We start from the raw sequence: 15,978 nt of genomic DNA, 5'->3' as shown, positions 1-15,978 counted from the left end.
TTGCGAAGGCTGCATGTAGGATCTTTTGATGAACTCCAAGCAATCTGCGATGGCCTGATCGACATGGAAAGAAGCAGAACTCTCCCTGTGTGGCACCGCCGGCACCCCTGCAGCCTGTCTACAGCGGCTCGGCTTCTGCGCCGCTGATCTTGGTTTGGACCGCCTCTTGGGGCAGCAGTTGAGCCCTTCTAGGCACCGGATGACAAGGCCGGCGAGGCGGAACAGCCGCATGCGCAGCCGGAGCAGCGACCCCAGCCGCACATGCCGCACTCGGCGGCGGCCTCGCCAGCCTTGCTTGCAGCTGCTTGCCTGATGGATCATCATCATTGTCACGGCAGAGAGATCAAAGAGACAAATACCCTTGGTATGGTCAGAACTCTGAAGCCCTGAGTTGAGCGTGTGCAAAGTCCACCATGTATATGGCCTCTTATATAGGTGGGTGTGGGACACTACTGTACAAGTGCTGAGTGCTTAGCCCGTAGCTTTTGGATGAACTTGTCGTTAAATGAAAACCAATAACTAACGCACAGGCGCAGCCAGCCGGCTCAGCCGGTCAGACAGTAAGACACTATGTGTGATGCAAGGATTTAGAAGATGTGGTCAAGTGTGTAGCCACACGCAGTTTTTTAATACATTATCACTTTGCATAAACTAGTCGTCCACCTGGGAAATTCTCTTGTCTCCATCTTCTTTCCTAATGCTGTCATCATGTCATGCTGTGTGCCCTTAATCCTAAATTTGCTGTCTTGGCCTGTTGTGTACTACACTGCTAATAATACTATATATTATATTGCTATCCAAGCTGATCGAAATCTATGTGCCCTCCACGGTTTCATAACATTGTTAATCAAGCAAAATAGAGGATATAATATAGTAAGGTTGAGCTTAACCACAAAGTCATGTCCTAATACTTACCAATCCTCAAGTGGTGGCTTCTGACACTGGCTTGTGAGTTGTGACACGTCCTATCTTTCCTTCTTTCATCAAGATCCTTCAGGAAACGAGGCTAAAATGGCAATGATCGCTTTTGGTTTCGCCAGCTTCTTCTTCTTTCATCAAGATCCTTCAGGAAACGAGGCCGAAATGGCAATGATCGCTTTTGGTTTCGTCGCCTTCTTCTGTACGCTGTGGTGGCAACGGGGGCCTTGACAGGACCTGAGAAAGTTTCCAGCAATGGAGATCCAAGGAAGAAAAAGAACACTTTTATTTTCCTGTGAGCAAACAAAGTTATGGGAGCTGTTGCCAATGGCAGGTTGCCATGACTAGAATAATCTGATCCAATGTGTCATGGATCCACTTGCATCAAAAATTTCAGTCACGTTTTGTTTGCTATGGCATTTGCATATTATTTGGAGAATCTAATGCCTTCAAGGTTCTTTATTATTTGCTAGGAAGTAATCAGGCTGTCTCGACATCGATTTGACCTCACTGGAGATTCCTACAAAATAAAGAGATATAGTACCGAACAAAGCTTGCAAGATCAAATTACTGTATGACACTGTATGGAACGTACGGACATCCAAACAAAAGAACATTAATGTACAATATTACAACACTCAAACAAGCCTCGATGATTTGTGACAAAACTGAAGATTTATTCATTCCTCACCTCGATGAGGCATACAGTACGCTTTAGAGGCATCCAATCAAATTACAAGATTACAACACACAAGATCACAATATTTGCTGCATCTCTAAGCTTTAGAGGCTAAAGCTTATTCCAGCATAAAGTCACAACTCAAACAAAAGATCATCAACAATAGAAGCACCTGAATGAATCACATAACTGTAATTATCTAAGGCTGCTCAGCGGGAAGTTGCGCAGCGGGTTCTCCTTAAGCAATTCAGTTTCCCTATTCAAAGAAAACAGGCAGGGTCAATCGTTGACAAAGAATTATAATATGTGGAAACAGAAGGTGCGGCCATAAACCATTCGTACTTCTTAAGGTTTTTGCTCGTTGCTAGCCTAAGCTTCAGAACAGATGGTTTTGGACTCTTCGGCACTTGAGGTGGAGCTGGTTCCCTAAGAAGATTAAAAGGAAATATTTATAAACTTTATGTTTGTGGTTCATAAAAAAATGATAACTTAAGGATGTCATATAACATACTCGGCACATTCTTCATCTACAAAGACCTCAATGGAGCTGACACGAGCTGACTGAACCGCTGGTCGTGCTGCTACCTTTGGTGGAATCTGTTCAATGAAATGTCATCATCAAATTATAAGGAATGTCTCTGCCGTTATCTAAAAATAAATTTACTGAATGGATAGTAGTCCTTGGGAAGTCCATCTAGTTGTTCCATAAAAATACCTTGTGCGAAGTCCATCTGGCAGGCATCATGTTATTTTCTTTGTTTCTATCTGCCTGTGTTCCAAGGGTGTTCCAGGCCCTGTCTTTGCTCCTAGTTCTGTCAAGGCCCTGACTTGGCAATGGATTTTCTTTGTAAACCGAAATAGGCGCATTGACATTGATCCTATGAATGTTCTAACATCAGTAATAATCAATAAAACCTCCATGTTTTATTATGATTACACGGTAAAGGTAACTGACCTTTGCAGCGCCCTAGGTTTTGCCAACAGATGGGAATTCTCCATAGGCTGACCTCCTGCCACATCAAATTCAAGATTAGCTTGCACCCAGCCAATCACTTGAAGTTGATGCTGGATTATAGTACTTACTGGTATCACCACGGTTCACGTCGCGACCGAATCTACGTACTGGCTGATCCTCACTTGCTGTATCATCCTGTTGGAAAAGATGAATAAAATCATTTGGTGAAGGGTGGAGGCCTGATAAAAATACTGCAATGATTTAAAATAGTGCACCTCGTGTTCCTTCTTTCTGGTCGATCTCCGAAGAAATGCCCTGTACGTAGTTTCCAACTTCTCCACAGGCTTTGCTTTTCTGATGAAAAAGAAAATCAGCTCGACGATAAGAATGAAGTATGTAGACACATGAATCATTAATGAAAGAAAGGAAGCAGCAATAAGCAATTCCTTCGAATGAATAGAAAAGGACGATTCAAGAAGTCCATGGGTATTTACTGTGTAAGGGTGCAAAAATCATATCATGACTGAAATATAGGACACTTCAGAAATTTGGATAATTTGTTTGCTGGAAAAAAAAACCATTGTTCATATTGTCATTCACGGACTAACATATTAGTAGTTGGTTGTTGTAAACTATTGTATCCTGCAAACATATATTTTCATGAGTATATAAATCTTGTATAGGGGAAGGTTGCAGGGATCAAAGAAAACATGGTAAGAAGCTTTTAAATTGTTTTAGAATTTAACATTCGCGCTCTAAGACCTCCACATTTTTCTTGCTCACCCTCCTCGCTCTATACGAGAGCCGCACTGCAGAATATTTGTAATCTTTTCCGTATCTGATTATTGATGTCAATCACGTGGTGTAGTAGACCCATAATAATGCAGCAGTGGACTTTACAAATTCGATGGTTTAATTATAATTGGAAAGCTCTACAAAACAATCTCAAATCCAACAGCATCTAAAGTAGATAAGTGGCAGTGTCTTCTAAGGATCTCACCTAGCCATTCCAAGGTTGAAAATCTCGTCAGCTTTCTTTAGCTTGTTCTTTGACTCCATCAGCGACGCATAACGGATGTAGAAAACAGCATGGCCCTCACCAATCTGGTTGGCCTCCAGGAACCTGAAGATCACCTCAGCATCAGCGCAATTCCCAGCCTGCAAACCAAGCTGCAAGTTTAGCATACACGCCTAATCGCTTACACACTACAAAATCAGATAGATCAAGTTGCATTCAGAAACCCACATATTCTAGCCACACTTTGAGGTACCGGAGATCATCCTTGTACCGCTCATCGTGCCAGAAGGCACGCACGCACTGCTCGTAGATCACCACGAGGCCTGAGAATTCCCCGCCCGCCGGGAACGACTCCTGAACCCATTTGATGCAGCTGCGCACAGGCAAAGTGGAGAGCACGGGTTATGAGCACCTAGCTTGTGCAGATTAATGAAAGGAGCGCTCTTCGCACTCTATTATCTAGCTAGCAGTGACTACCGATTAGTACAATCCAAGAAACATGGCACATGAAGGGGAGGGGGGATCAAGAAGAACTCACTCTACCCACGGCTGGAGGGGATCTTCGCCTTGGTACTCTTCGATTGCTTCGATCCTCCTCCTGAATGAGTTAATTTATCAAACACCGAACAGACAACACGTCGGAAACTTTCCCCTGACCAAGAAACCCAACCAGAAGAAGCCAAACCAAACCCCAGGACCAAGGAATTCCTTGCTGGGCAAGAGCTGGGGTCACGGTACCTTCGTTCCGCGAGGAGCGCGGCGCGCTGGGCGGGGTCGGCGTGCGCCTTGAGGGCGCTGTTGAGGAGGGCGACGTTGCGCCCTCGCTTCAGCGGCCGCACGTTCTCCTTGAACGTCTCCCACTCGCCGCACTCTGCCACCGGCGCCGTCTCAGCTCCTACCCCCCACAGCGCCAGAGTCTCCACGTCGAGCGCCGCCAGCTCTCCCGCCGCCGCCGCCGCCGCCGCCATGATAGATGGGTCTGGGTGGCGCTCCGAACCCGACCGTTGGGAGAGGAGGATTCGAATTCGTGGTGCTGGACCGTTCTTGAGGAGCGGATGCCGATCTGGGTTAAGTTTTATAGACAATCGTTGGGCTCTTGTTAGGTTTGGGCTTGAAATTTGTTTGGGGCCCAGATACACGAGCCCACTCGATGTGCTTTTGCTGTTGTTCAACTACAATTAGCTACCAATTATGATTGTAGCTTACATAAATAGACAAATTTCACTTTTTTTTCTTTGTTGCCATATAGCTATTGACGTGGCTGCAACTTCAAAGGATCCACATTTTAGATAAGAGTGATGAACCTGCTGTCTTTAAGCATGGTCTTCCTTATGTTGGAGCCTTTGGTTTAGTGAGGTTTACTTGAAAACCTCGCATGAAGGAATTCCCACTACCTCCCAAACCTAAAATCATCTAGAAATATTTTTCGGCAACTTCATATTTGGCATCCACTTTCCTAGATCTGTTGCACATTTTTTTGCACCCTATATCATTCTATCAGCACAATTTGCTCTTATACTAGAAAGCAAAAGTACAGTGACATCTTAAATAATGAAGATATGAGATCTTCAGATGAGGCGGGGGAGGGCATATGGTGGAAGAAAAAGTTGTGTGCAACTATATGTAGAGGAGTTGAGTGGTTTATAGATCTGTGTCAGCTCTTATTAATTTCTCACACTCACTATGGTGCTTTACCGTCCTACATGTAATTATGATATTTTGAAGCACACACGACTCAACTACCGGTAATTTATGGTCAAGTACCATATGTTAGGCTCATATGCAATTCATATTGCTTTGGTTAGGGATATTGGACATTCATGATAACCAAAAGGGGATTATGTATGAAAAACTGAATACAACAAGAAAAGGAAAATTAGGCTAGAAATTTCTGAAGACAAGTCGAGTGTTGGTATGGTTGAATCTCTTTTTATGAGTCGACCATAAATTGACTGAACTTCATAACAATATCCAAACATATCACAAATAATGGAATGCCCCAACCACACTAATACCAATCATAACGGCCAAGTCTTAATAGTTGTATAAAAATGAATTACAATCACAAGTTCATCATATTTTTAATTTGCAAGTTCTTCTAAAATAAATATTCAACTTTATTGACCTAGAAATAAAGATATACTCTGTATTGAAGAATGCAATTCGATTTTTTAAACATTTTTTTATGATAACTTATAATTTTGTTAGACGTGGACTGATCAAAAACATGTTGACGTTGTTTCCATTCTTAAAATTTTAGACCTGGTTCAATATTTATGGATATAGACTAACATGAAATTTAATAAAAACTGAATATAGGTAGGGTTGAAAGCAGAGTCTTGTATAAGCCCACAAAAGCAGAGGCTAGTTCAAACTGGACTAATTCACTGAAAAGATGCTAAAGCTAAGAGCATCTCCACTCGTTGGCGCTCCCCACGGCGAAATCCGGACGAAACAACCGCTGGATTGGACGAAATTAAGTCGTGGGGAGTACCGTATTTCCAGTCGTCCACCCGGAGTTCGGCGGACATAGTTTAAATTCAAACAAAGCGTCGTCCCGCGCTACAAGTACGGCCAGTTGATCGGCAAAAGGAGCAAAAGGATCAGCCACGGATCGGCGATCGGAGGGAAATTACACGGAAACGAGGCTCATCGGCAGTCCCGGCCGGCACGGCGGTGTCCGACGGACCGGTTTCCTCACACGCCGTGGCCGAAGCGGGCTGCGGCGGTCGACGACGAAGCAGCGGCAGTGGACATCGAAGCAGCGGCAGTCGACGAGGTAGACGGTGAGGAAGCCGAGGTAGGAGCCGGCGGAGACGACGAAGGACTGGTCGGAGTGGCTCGGAGGATGTCGCTGCGGTGGCCCTGGTACCAATTCCTCGTCTCCTCGTCCATCAGTTCCATGTTGCCGCGGCCCATCAGGAACGCCAAGTCTGTGTTCCTCTTCTTCGCCGCCGCCGTCGTCTTCAGCAGGGCGATCCATACGCCTTGGTTGGCGAGCATCTCCCGCCACCTGCCGTCGAACTTGTCGTTCCTCCCGTCGGCGTGCGACCTCAAGTCGGCCCAGCACTTGTCGATCGACGCCTGCATCCTGTCGGCGGGATTGCCCGTCTTTTTGAGCTCTTTGAGCTTCTTCGGCCGAGTTCAGGGCGCCCTTCCGCCGCGCCAGCCGCCGGAGCGTCGGGGTTGTACTGCTCGGTCTTGCTCTTCGAGAGGGTCGTGCGGGTTTCCTTCCACTTCTCGCAGTTCTCGAGGCGGGTGTAGACGTTCAGGAATTGAACTGCATGCCGGTGTCGTCCGTGTACATGTCCAAAGCACGGCGCAGCTGGGGAAAAAGAGTACGGCGATACAGGTCAGCTCACGACGATGTACCTCGGTGATGCAAGGTCGACGGAGCATACCTTTTGCTCCAAGTCGTGGCCGCTGATCGGCCGTTCTTCGACCTCCTCCTGTATGCCGTGCCATTTGTTGCACGCCGTCTGCATGATCCCCCAATGGGTGGCCATTGCCTTGTCTCCCCGGTACACGTTCATGTTCGTCTTGTTGAAGTAGGGATCGACGAGTTTGCGTTCGTCGTACGCTCGCTTCACTCGAAGCCAATATGTGTCGAACGACTGATTGGCCCCGGTTATGCCGTTCATGGACACGGTCATCCAAGCTTCGGCGAGGCACTCCTCTTCCTTCGGCGTCCATTTGATACACGGTTCGGCAGGCGGCGAGTCCTTCTTCCTCTTCTTCTTCCCCTTCGACAGGTTGGCTTCTTCTTCTTCTTCTTCTTCTTCTTCTTCTTCTTCTTCTTCTTCTTCTTCTTCTTCTTCTTCTTCTTCTTCTTCTTCTTCTTCTTCTTCTTCTTCTTCTTCTTCTTCTTCTTCTTCTTCTTCTTCTTCTTCTTCTTCTTCTTCTTCTTCTTCTTCTTCTTCTTCTTCTTCTTCTTCTTCTTCTTCTTCTTCTTCTTCTTCTTCTTCTTCTTCTTCTTCTTCTTCTTCTTCTTCTTCTTCTTCTTCTTCTTCTTCTTCTTCTTCTTCTTCTTCTTCTTCTTCTTCTTCTTCTTCTTCTTCTTCTTCTTCTTCTTCTTCTTCTTCTTCTTCTTCTTCTTCTTCTTCTTCTTCTTCTTCTTCTTCTTCTTCTTCTTCTTCTTCTTCTTCTTCTTCTTCTTCTTCTTCTTCTTCTTCTTCTTCTTCTTCTTCTTCTTCTTCTTCTTCTTCTTCTTCTTCTTCTTCTTCTTCTTCTTCTTCTTCTTCTTCTTCTTCTTCTTCTTCTTCTTCTTCTTCTTCTTCTTCTTCTTCTTCTTCTTCTTCTTCTTCTTCTTCTTCTTCTTCTTCTTCTTCTTCTTCTTCTTCTTCTTCTTCTTCTTCTTCTTCTTCTTCTTCTTCTTCTTCTTCTTCTTCTTCTTCTTCTTCTTCTTCTTCTTCTTCTTCTTCTTCTTCTTCTTCTTCTTCTTCTTCTTCTTCTTCTTCTTCTTCTTCTTCTTCTTCTTCTTCTTCTTCTTCTTCTTCTTCTTCTTCTTCTTCTTCTTCTTCTTCTTCTTCTTCTTCTTCTTCTTCTTCTTCTTCTTCTTCTTCTTCTTCGCCCTCGCCTCCTCTTGCGTGAAGAACCCTGGGCTCGCAGCGGCGGCGGCCATGAAGAACCCCGGGCTCGCAGCGGCGGCCATGGAGCCGGAGGTGATCATCTCGTGGATCTCCTCTTCGTTCGGTGCCTCCATCGCACCGAACGGGAGCGGCCCTCGTCGCATGGCCGGCGAGGTGCCCTCGAACTGGCCGCCGCTGCCGACGTCAAGCTCGGGCGGCGACGGCGTGAACCTGGACGGTTGGACGTAGGCGCCCTCTTGGAACATGGCAGGCGGCGACGGCGAGTACATCGAAGGGGAGAAGGACGACGGGGAACTGCTTGTACCTTGCGCCGGCCATTGACCGGGGAACATGGCGCCGCCGCCGCCGCTCATGGCCATGCTGATCTTCCTCGCTTGTTCGTCCTGGGCCGCCGCCGCCGCCGCCCTCTTGGCGGCGCCTTTTTTCACCCTCTCCGCCCTGCCGCTTGTTTCCACCTCGCGCCGTTTCTCGTCCGCCGCCCACTCTGCGTTCGTCATGCCCGGCGGCCGCTCCTTCTTCGCCCGCGGCTTCCTCGTCGTCGCCTTCGGCGGCATTGGGGTGGACGAGAAGACGCCGCCGGGAACTGGAACTGGAAGACGAGGAGGAGAATGGACAAATTCGGCGGGAGAGAATGGGGATATGCAAGCAAATTGGAGGGAATGGGGATATGCAAGCAAATTGGAGGGAAAATCGACATGATTTGGTTTTCCTGTCGCCGACTACGTGGGTCCACACGACGTTTCGCGCCAAAATCTTTCGTCCGGAGTCCCCGAGCGCGCCCCGGGGGACCGGGGATGGCGTGGGCTCGCCGGATGGATGAAGGGCCAAATCCGGACGAAAACGAGGAACCGGGGGCGCGACTGGGCCGATTTACGCCATCCGGATGGAAAAAACGTCGCTCGGGGGCCTCGTCGGGGAGACGAGTGGAGATGCTCTAACCTAATCTATTTTGACTACGGAGCCAACCGGATGGGGCGCCGCTCTGCATCCCTAGAAATAGGTCTGGCATGTTGAGTAACATATTGTATAGGTATAGGTCCCCGTGTTTTCTCAGGGGTTGTACCTGTAATTGTACATGTGTCTGCCTATATATACATGAGCAGCCGGCCCTATTGGTGTTGTGCAATCTCCAATAACTATTCTACATGGTATCAGGTCCTGACCTAGCTGCCGCCCCCCTTCTCCCTAGGGCGCCGCCGGCCTCCACCTCCCCAACCCTAGCCGCCGCCCCCTCCTCCCTAGGGCGCCGCCGGCCTCCACCTCCCACAAACCCTAAGCCGCCGCCCCTTCTCATCTCGGGCGCCGCCGGCCCTCACCCTCACTACCACCACTTCCGCCTACCACCACCACCACCACTTCCGCCATGGATCACTTCGACTCCTCCGCCTCCGGCTTCTCCTCCGGCTCCGGCAGCAGCAACCCCTTCGCCGGCCCCTCCGTCACCGTCATCCGCGACACCCCCATCGCCGAGCGCGTGCCGGTGAAGCTCTCCACCACCGCTGCCAACTTCTTTTCGTGGAAGACGTACTTCGGGCTACTCTTCCGCGAGTATGATCTCCTCGATCACGTCGACGGCACCATCGACCTCCTCGCCATGCCGCACGACCCCGAGTGGCTCGCCATCGATGCCACCATCATCCGCTGGTTCTACCAGACCGTCTCCAACGACATCTTCCGCACCGTCGTCCGCGACGGCGACTCCGCCCACACGGTCTGGGCCAAGATCACCGGTCTCTTCACCGACAACAAAATCCAGCGGGTCACCTTCCTCCAGCAGGAGTTTTTGGCACCCACCAGAACGACCTATCTCTCGACGACTACGCCCTCAAGCTGAAGAGCCTCTCCGACGAGCTCCGTGACTTGGAGTTCCCGATCGATGACAAGATCATGCTCTCCACCCTGTCGGCGGGTCTCGGCGAGGATCTCAGCAACGCCGCCTCCAACCTCACGCTCCTCACCACGCCTACCTTCGAGCAGGCCATGGCCTACCTACGCCTCGAGGAGCGCCGCCTCAAGAACCTTCGGGCTCGGGCGGCCCACGCTGCCTTCGACGCCGGCTTCTCCCGCGGTGCCCAGGCCCCCGCGCCCCTGCACCTCGTCCCACGGGACCGCCGCCGGGCTTCCCCGCCGCCGGCCAGCCGCCCGGTCCGACCGGGCCGTGGACCGGCCAGCCCGGTCACCAGGCTGGTCCGACCGGATCATGGACCGGCCACGCCGGCGCCCAGGCCGGCCAGACCGGGCCCTGGACCGGCCAGACGGCGATTTCTGGCAGTGGTCGCCGCGGCCGTCGTCGCAGTGGCGGTGGTGGCAACGGTGGTGGCAATGCTGGTGCCAACGCCTCTGCGCCTCGTCCACCTCAGCACACCGCCCCTCCACCATGGACCGCCGGTCACAATCCGTGGACCGGGGTCGTTCACGCCTACTCCATGCCTGTGCCGCGCGCCCCCTACCCGGGCATCGTGGGGCCGCGCCCAGCCACTCACTAGGCGTTCTATGCGGCGCCCCGGCCTACGCCGCCCCACCGGGAGCGACCCCGTGGGATCCCGCGCTCCTGACCGCCCTCCAGAGCGCCTCCTCCGCCGGGGCGTATGGTGGCGGTGGCGACTGGTTCATGGACACCGGTGCTTCCACGCATATGGCTGCGCACCCCGGTAACCTCTCATTTTCTATACCCGCTTCCACTTCCTCTCGCATCATTGTTGGCAACGGTCATGCTCTTCCCATTACTCACACTGGTTCTGTCTCTTTTCCTTCCACTTCCACTCCACTCTCTCTCCATAATGTTCTTGTTTCTCCTGACTTGATTAAAAATCTTGTTTCCGTTAAGTCTTTCTGTCGTGAAAACCCTGTGACTGTGGAATTTGACGCTTTTGGTTTCTCTGTCAAGGATGGTCGTACCCGGATGCTCCTCCACCGATGTGACAGCCCCGGCGATCTCTACCCCGTTGGTGCGGCCTCCACCACCACCGGCCGTCCACTCGCCCTCTCCACCGGTGTCGACCTTTGGCACGCCCGTCTTGGCCATCCTAGCTCCGTCACTATGCGTCAAATAATGCAAGGCTTCTCCTTTACTTGTAATAAAACGGATGCCCACTCTTGTGAAGCATGTCGTCTAGGCAAACATGTTCGCCTTCCTTTTAGTTCCTCCTCCACAGTCGCGTCTTTTCCTTTTCAACTTATTCATAGTGATGTTTGGACCTCGCCGGTTCCGAGTAATTCTGGTTATAACTATTATCTTGTGATTCTTGATGATTACTCGCACTTTGTATGGACTTTTCCACTTCGCCGTAAATCAGATGTTGCCGCCTGATACGCGTACAGCACGCGTCCGTTGGGAACCCCAAGAGGAAGGTGTGATGCGTACAGCGGCAAGTTTTCCCTCAGTAAGAAACCAAGGTTTAATCGAACCAGTAGGAGTCAAGAAGCACGTTGAAGGTTGATGGCGGCAGGATGTAGTGCGGCGCAACACCAGGGATTCCGGCGCCAACGTGGAACCTGCACAACACAACCAAAGTACTTTGCCCCAACGAAACAGTGAGGTTGAAAATCTCACCGGCTTGCTGTAACAAAGGATTAGATGTATAGTGTGGATGATGATTGTTTGCAGAAAACAGTAGAACAAGTATTGCAGTAGATTGTATTCAATGTAAAAGAATGGACCGGGGTCCACAGTTCACTAGAGGTGTCTCTCCCATAAGATAAATAGCATGTTGGGTGAACAAATTACAGTCGGGCAATTGACAAATAGAGAGGGCATGACCATGCACATACATGATATGATGAGTATAGTGAGATTTAATTGGGCATTACGACAAAGTACATAGACCGCTATCCAGCATGCATCTATGCCTAAAAAGTCCACCTTCGAGTTATCATCCGAACCCCTTCCAGCATTAAGTTGCAAACAACGGACAATTGCATTAAGTATGGTGCGTAATGTAATCGATAACTACATCCTCGGACATAGCATCAATGTTTTATCCCTAGTGGCAACAAGCACATCCACAACCTTAGAACTTTCCGTCACCGTCCCGCATTTAATGGAGGCATGAACCCACTATCGAGCATAAATACTCCCTCTTGGAGTTAAGAGCAAAAACTTGGCCGTAGCCTCTACTAATAACGGAGAGCATGCAAGATCATAAACAACACATAGGTAATAGATTGATAATCAACATAACATAGTATTCTCTATCCATCGGATCCCGACAAACACAACATATAGAATTACGGATAGATGATCTTGATCATGTTAGGCAGCTCACAAGATCCGACAATGAAGCACATGAGGAGAAGACGACCATCTAGCTACTGCTATGGACCCATAGTCCAGGGGTGAACTACTCACTCATCACTCCGGAGGCGGCCATGGCGGTGAAGAGTCCTCCGGGAGATGATTCCCCTCTCCCGGCAGGGTGCCGGAGGCGATCTCTCGAATCCCCCGAGATGGGATTGGCGGCGGCGGCGTCTCCGGAAGGTTTTCCGTATCGTGGCTCTCGATACTCGGGGGTTTCGCGACGAAGACTATATGTAGGCGGAAGGGCAGCCTCGGAGGGGTCACGGGGGCCCCACACAACAGGGCCGCGCGGGCCCTATGCCGGCCGCGCCGCCCTAGTGTGGCGGCGCCCCGTGGCCCCACTTCGTCTTCTCTTCGGTCTTCCGGAAGCTTCGTGGCAAAGTAGGGCCCTGGGCGTTGATTTCGTCCAATTCCGAGAATATTTCCTTACTAGGATTTCTGAAACCAAAAACAGCAGAAAACAAGAATCGGCTCTTCGGCATCTCGTTAATAGGTTAGTGTCGGAAAATGCATAAATACGACATATAATGTGTATAAAACATGTAGATATCATCAATAATGTGGCATGGAACATAAGAAATTATCGATACGTCGGAGACGTATCAGCATCCCCAAGCTTAGTTCTCGCTCGTCCCGAGCGGGTAAACGATAACAAAGATAATTTCGGAGTGACATGCCATCATAACCTTGATCATACTATTGTAAGCATATGTAATGAATGCAACGATCAAAACAATGGTAATGACATCAGTAAACTAATGAATCATAAAGCAAAGACTTTTCATGAATAGTACTTCAAGACAAGCATCAATAAGTCTTGCATAAGAGTTAACTCATAAAGCAATAAATCAAAGTAAAGGTATTGAAGCAACACAAAGGAAGATTAAGTTTCAGCGGTTGCTTTCAACTTGTAACATGTATATCTCATGGATATTGTCAATGTAAAGTAATATAACAAGTGCAATATGCAAGTATGTAGGAATCAATGCACAGTTCACACAAGTGTTTGCTTCTTGAGGTAGAGAGAAATAGGTGAACTGACTCAACATAAAAGTAAAAGAATGGCCCTTCGCAGAGGGAAGCATTGATTGCTATATTTGTGCTAGAGCTTTGGTTTTGAAAACAAGAAACAATTTTGTCAACGGTAGTAATAAAGCATATGTATCATGTAAATTATATCTTACAAGTTGCAAGCCTCATGCATAGTATACTAATAGTGCCCGCACCTTTTCCTAATTAGCTCTGGATTACGGGATTATCGCAATACACATGTTTTAACCAAGTGTCACAAAGGGGTACCTCTATGCCGCCTGTACAAAGGTCTAAGGAGAAAGCTCGCATTTGGATTTCTCGCTTTTGATTATTCTCAACTTAGACATCCATACCGGGACAACATAGACAACAGATAGTGGACTCCTCTTTAATGCATAAGCCTGTAGCAACAATTAATGTTCTCATATGAGATTGAGGATATATGTCCAAAACTGAAACTTCCACCATGATTCATGGCTTTTGTTAGCGGCCCAATGTTCTTCTCTAACATTATGCATGCTCTAACCATTAAATGAGTTGTAAATCTCCCTTACTTCAGACAAGACGAACATGCATAGCAACTCACATGATATTCAACAAAGAGTAGTTGATGGCGTCCCCGGGAACATGGTTATCGCACAACAAGCAACTTAATAAGAGATAAAGTGCATAAGTACATATTCAATACCACAATAGTTTTTAGGCTATTTGTCCCATGAGCTATATATTGCAAAGGTAAAGAATGGAAATTTTAAAGGTAGCACTCAAGCAATTTACTTTGGAATGGCGGAGAAATACCATGTAGTAGGTAGGTATGGTGGACACAATGGCATAGTGGTTGGCTCAAGGATTTTGGATGCATGAGAAGTATTCCCTCTCGATACAAGGTTTAGGCTAGCAAGGTTATTTGAAACAAACACAAGGATGAACCGGTGCAGCAAAACTCACATAAAAGACATATTGTAAACATTATAAGACTCTACACCGTCTTCCTTGTTGTTCAAACTCAATACTAGAAATTATCTAGACTTTAGAGAGACCAAATATGCAAACCAAATTTTAGCAAGCTCTATGTGTTTCTTCATTAATGGGTGCAAAGTATATGATGCAAGAGCTTAAACATGAGCACAACAATTGCCAAGTATCAAATTATTCAAGACATTTTAGAATTACTACATGTAGCATTTCCCGATTCCAACCATATAACAATTTAACGAAGAAGATTCAACCTTCGCCATGAATACTATGAGTAAAGCCTAAGGACATATTTGTCCATATGCAACAGCGGAGCGTGTCTCTCTCCCACACAATGAATGCTAGGATCCATTTTATTCAAACAAAAACAAAAACAAAAAACAAACCGACGCTCCAAGCAAAGCACATAAGATGTGATGGAATAAAAATATAGTTTCGGGGAGGAACCCGATAATGTTGTCGATGAAGAAGGGGATGCCTTGGGCATCCCCAAGCTTAGACGCTTGAGTCTTCTTAAAATATGCAGGGGTGAACCACCGGGGCATCCCCAAGCTTAGAGCTTTCACTCTCCTTGATCATATCGTATCATCTCCCTCTCTTGATCCTTGAAAACTTCCTCCACACCAAACTCGAAACAACTCATTAGAGGGTTAGTGCATAATAAAAATTCACATATTCAGAGGTTACACAATCATTCTTAACACTTCGGACATTGCATAAAGCTACTGGACATTAATGGAACAAAGAAATTCATCCATCATAGCAAAAGAGGCAATGCGAAATAAAAGGCAGAATCTGTCAAAACAGAACAGTCCGTAAAAATGGATTTTATTGAGGCACCAGACTTGCTCAAATGAAAATGCTCAAATTTAATGAAAGTTGCGTACATATCTGAGGATCACGCACGTAAATTGGCATACTTTTCCGAGCTACCTACAGAGAGACAGGTCGAAATTCGTGACAGCAAAGAAATCTGTTTCTGCGCAGTAATCCAAATCTAGTATGAACCTTACTATCAACGACTTTACTTGGCACAACAATGCACAAAACTAAGATAAGGAGAGGTTGCTACAGTAGTAAATAACTTCCAAGACTCAAATATAAAATAAAAGTACTGTAGTAAAAACATGGGTTGTCTCCCATAAGCGCTTTTCTTTAACGCCTTTCAGCTAGGCGCAGAAAGTGTGTATCAAGTATTATCAAGAGATGCAGTATCAACATTACCTTGGGCTTTACCCTTACCTTTATTGTTCTTTTTCTTACTCTTTGATTTAGGGAATATATGTCTACCCCCGGGTGTAGAGGTGAATTTTAGGGTGCCTTCTCCCATATCTATGACTCGCTCCCAATAGTTTCGAGCAGGGATCTTCCGAGTGTGATTTGTCCTGTTCCCGCACATTCAATAACAAGATAATCAATGGATATTGTTCTCCCAAGAACGGTTGTATGCACACCCGCAGCTATTCCTTTAGGAATTATAACAGAGTTATCAATAAGAGTTATTCCTTCTCCCCC

At 47.6% G+C, this 15,978-nt stretch overlaps 1 protein-coding gene across 1 annotated transcript; it reads right to left on the bottom strand.

Moving 5' to 3' along the window:
- Positions 1-1,792: 1,792 nt before the first annotated feature.
- LOC124689857 (mitotic spindle checkpoint protein BUBR1-like) lies at positions 1,793-4,538 on the bottom strand. The gene is made up of 11 exons (XM_047223318.1): positions 4,309-4,538; positions 4,109-4,168; positions 3,799-3,943; positions 3,553-3,710; positions 2,828-2,906; positions 2,681-2,747; positions 2,553-2,607; positions 2,313-2,475; positions 2,109-2,194; positions 1,940-2,023; positions 1,793-1,853 (listed from the first exon to the last, which is right to left on the bottom strand). Exons 1-11 carry the CDS (start codon positions 4,536-4,538, stop codon positions 1,793-1,795), a joined length of 1,188 nt encoding a protein of 395 aa, XP_047079274.1.
- Positions 4,539-15,978: the final 11,440 nt, after the last annotated feature.

This window comes from Lolium rigidum, chromosome 2, assembly GCF_022539505.1.
Source record: "Lolium rigidum isolate FL_2022 chromosome 2, APGP_CSIRO_Lrig_0.1, whole genome shotgun sequence".
Lineage (NCBI taxonomy): Eukaryota > Viridiplantae > Streptophyta > Magnoliopsida > Poales > Poaceae > Lolium > Lolium rigidum.
This window is presented reverse-complemented; position numbering and strand designations above follow the sequence as displayed.

Bases quoted from the DNA above. Each gene is read 5' to 3' on its own strand.
- LOC124689857 (XM_047223318.1), bottom strand. From the start codon at position 4,538: ATGGCGGCGGCGGCGGCGGCGGCGGGAGAGCTGGCGGCGCTCGACGTG. The intron at 2,907-3,552 runs GTGAGATCCTTA...CTTTTTCATCAG, and splicing joins TTCAACCTTGGAATGGCTAG to AAAAGCAAAGCCTGTGGAGA. The intron at 2,608-2,680 runs GTAAGTACTATA...TTGATGTGGCAG, and splicing joins CGTGAACCGTGGTGATACCA to GAGGTCAGCCTATGGAGAAT.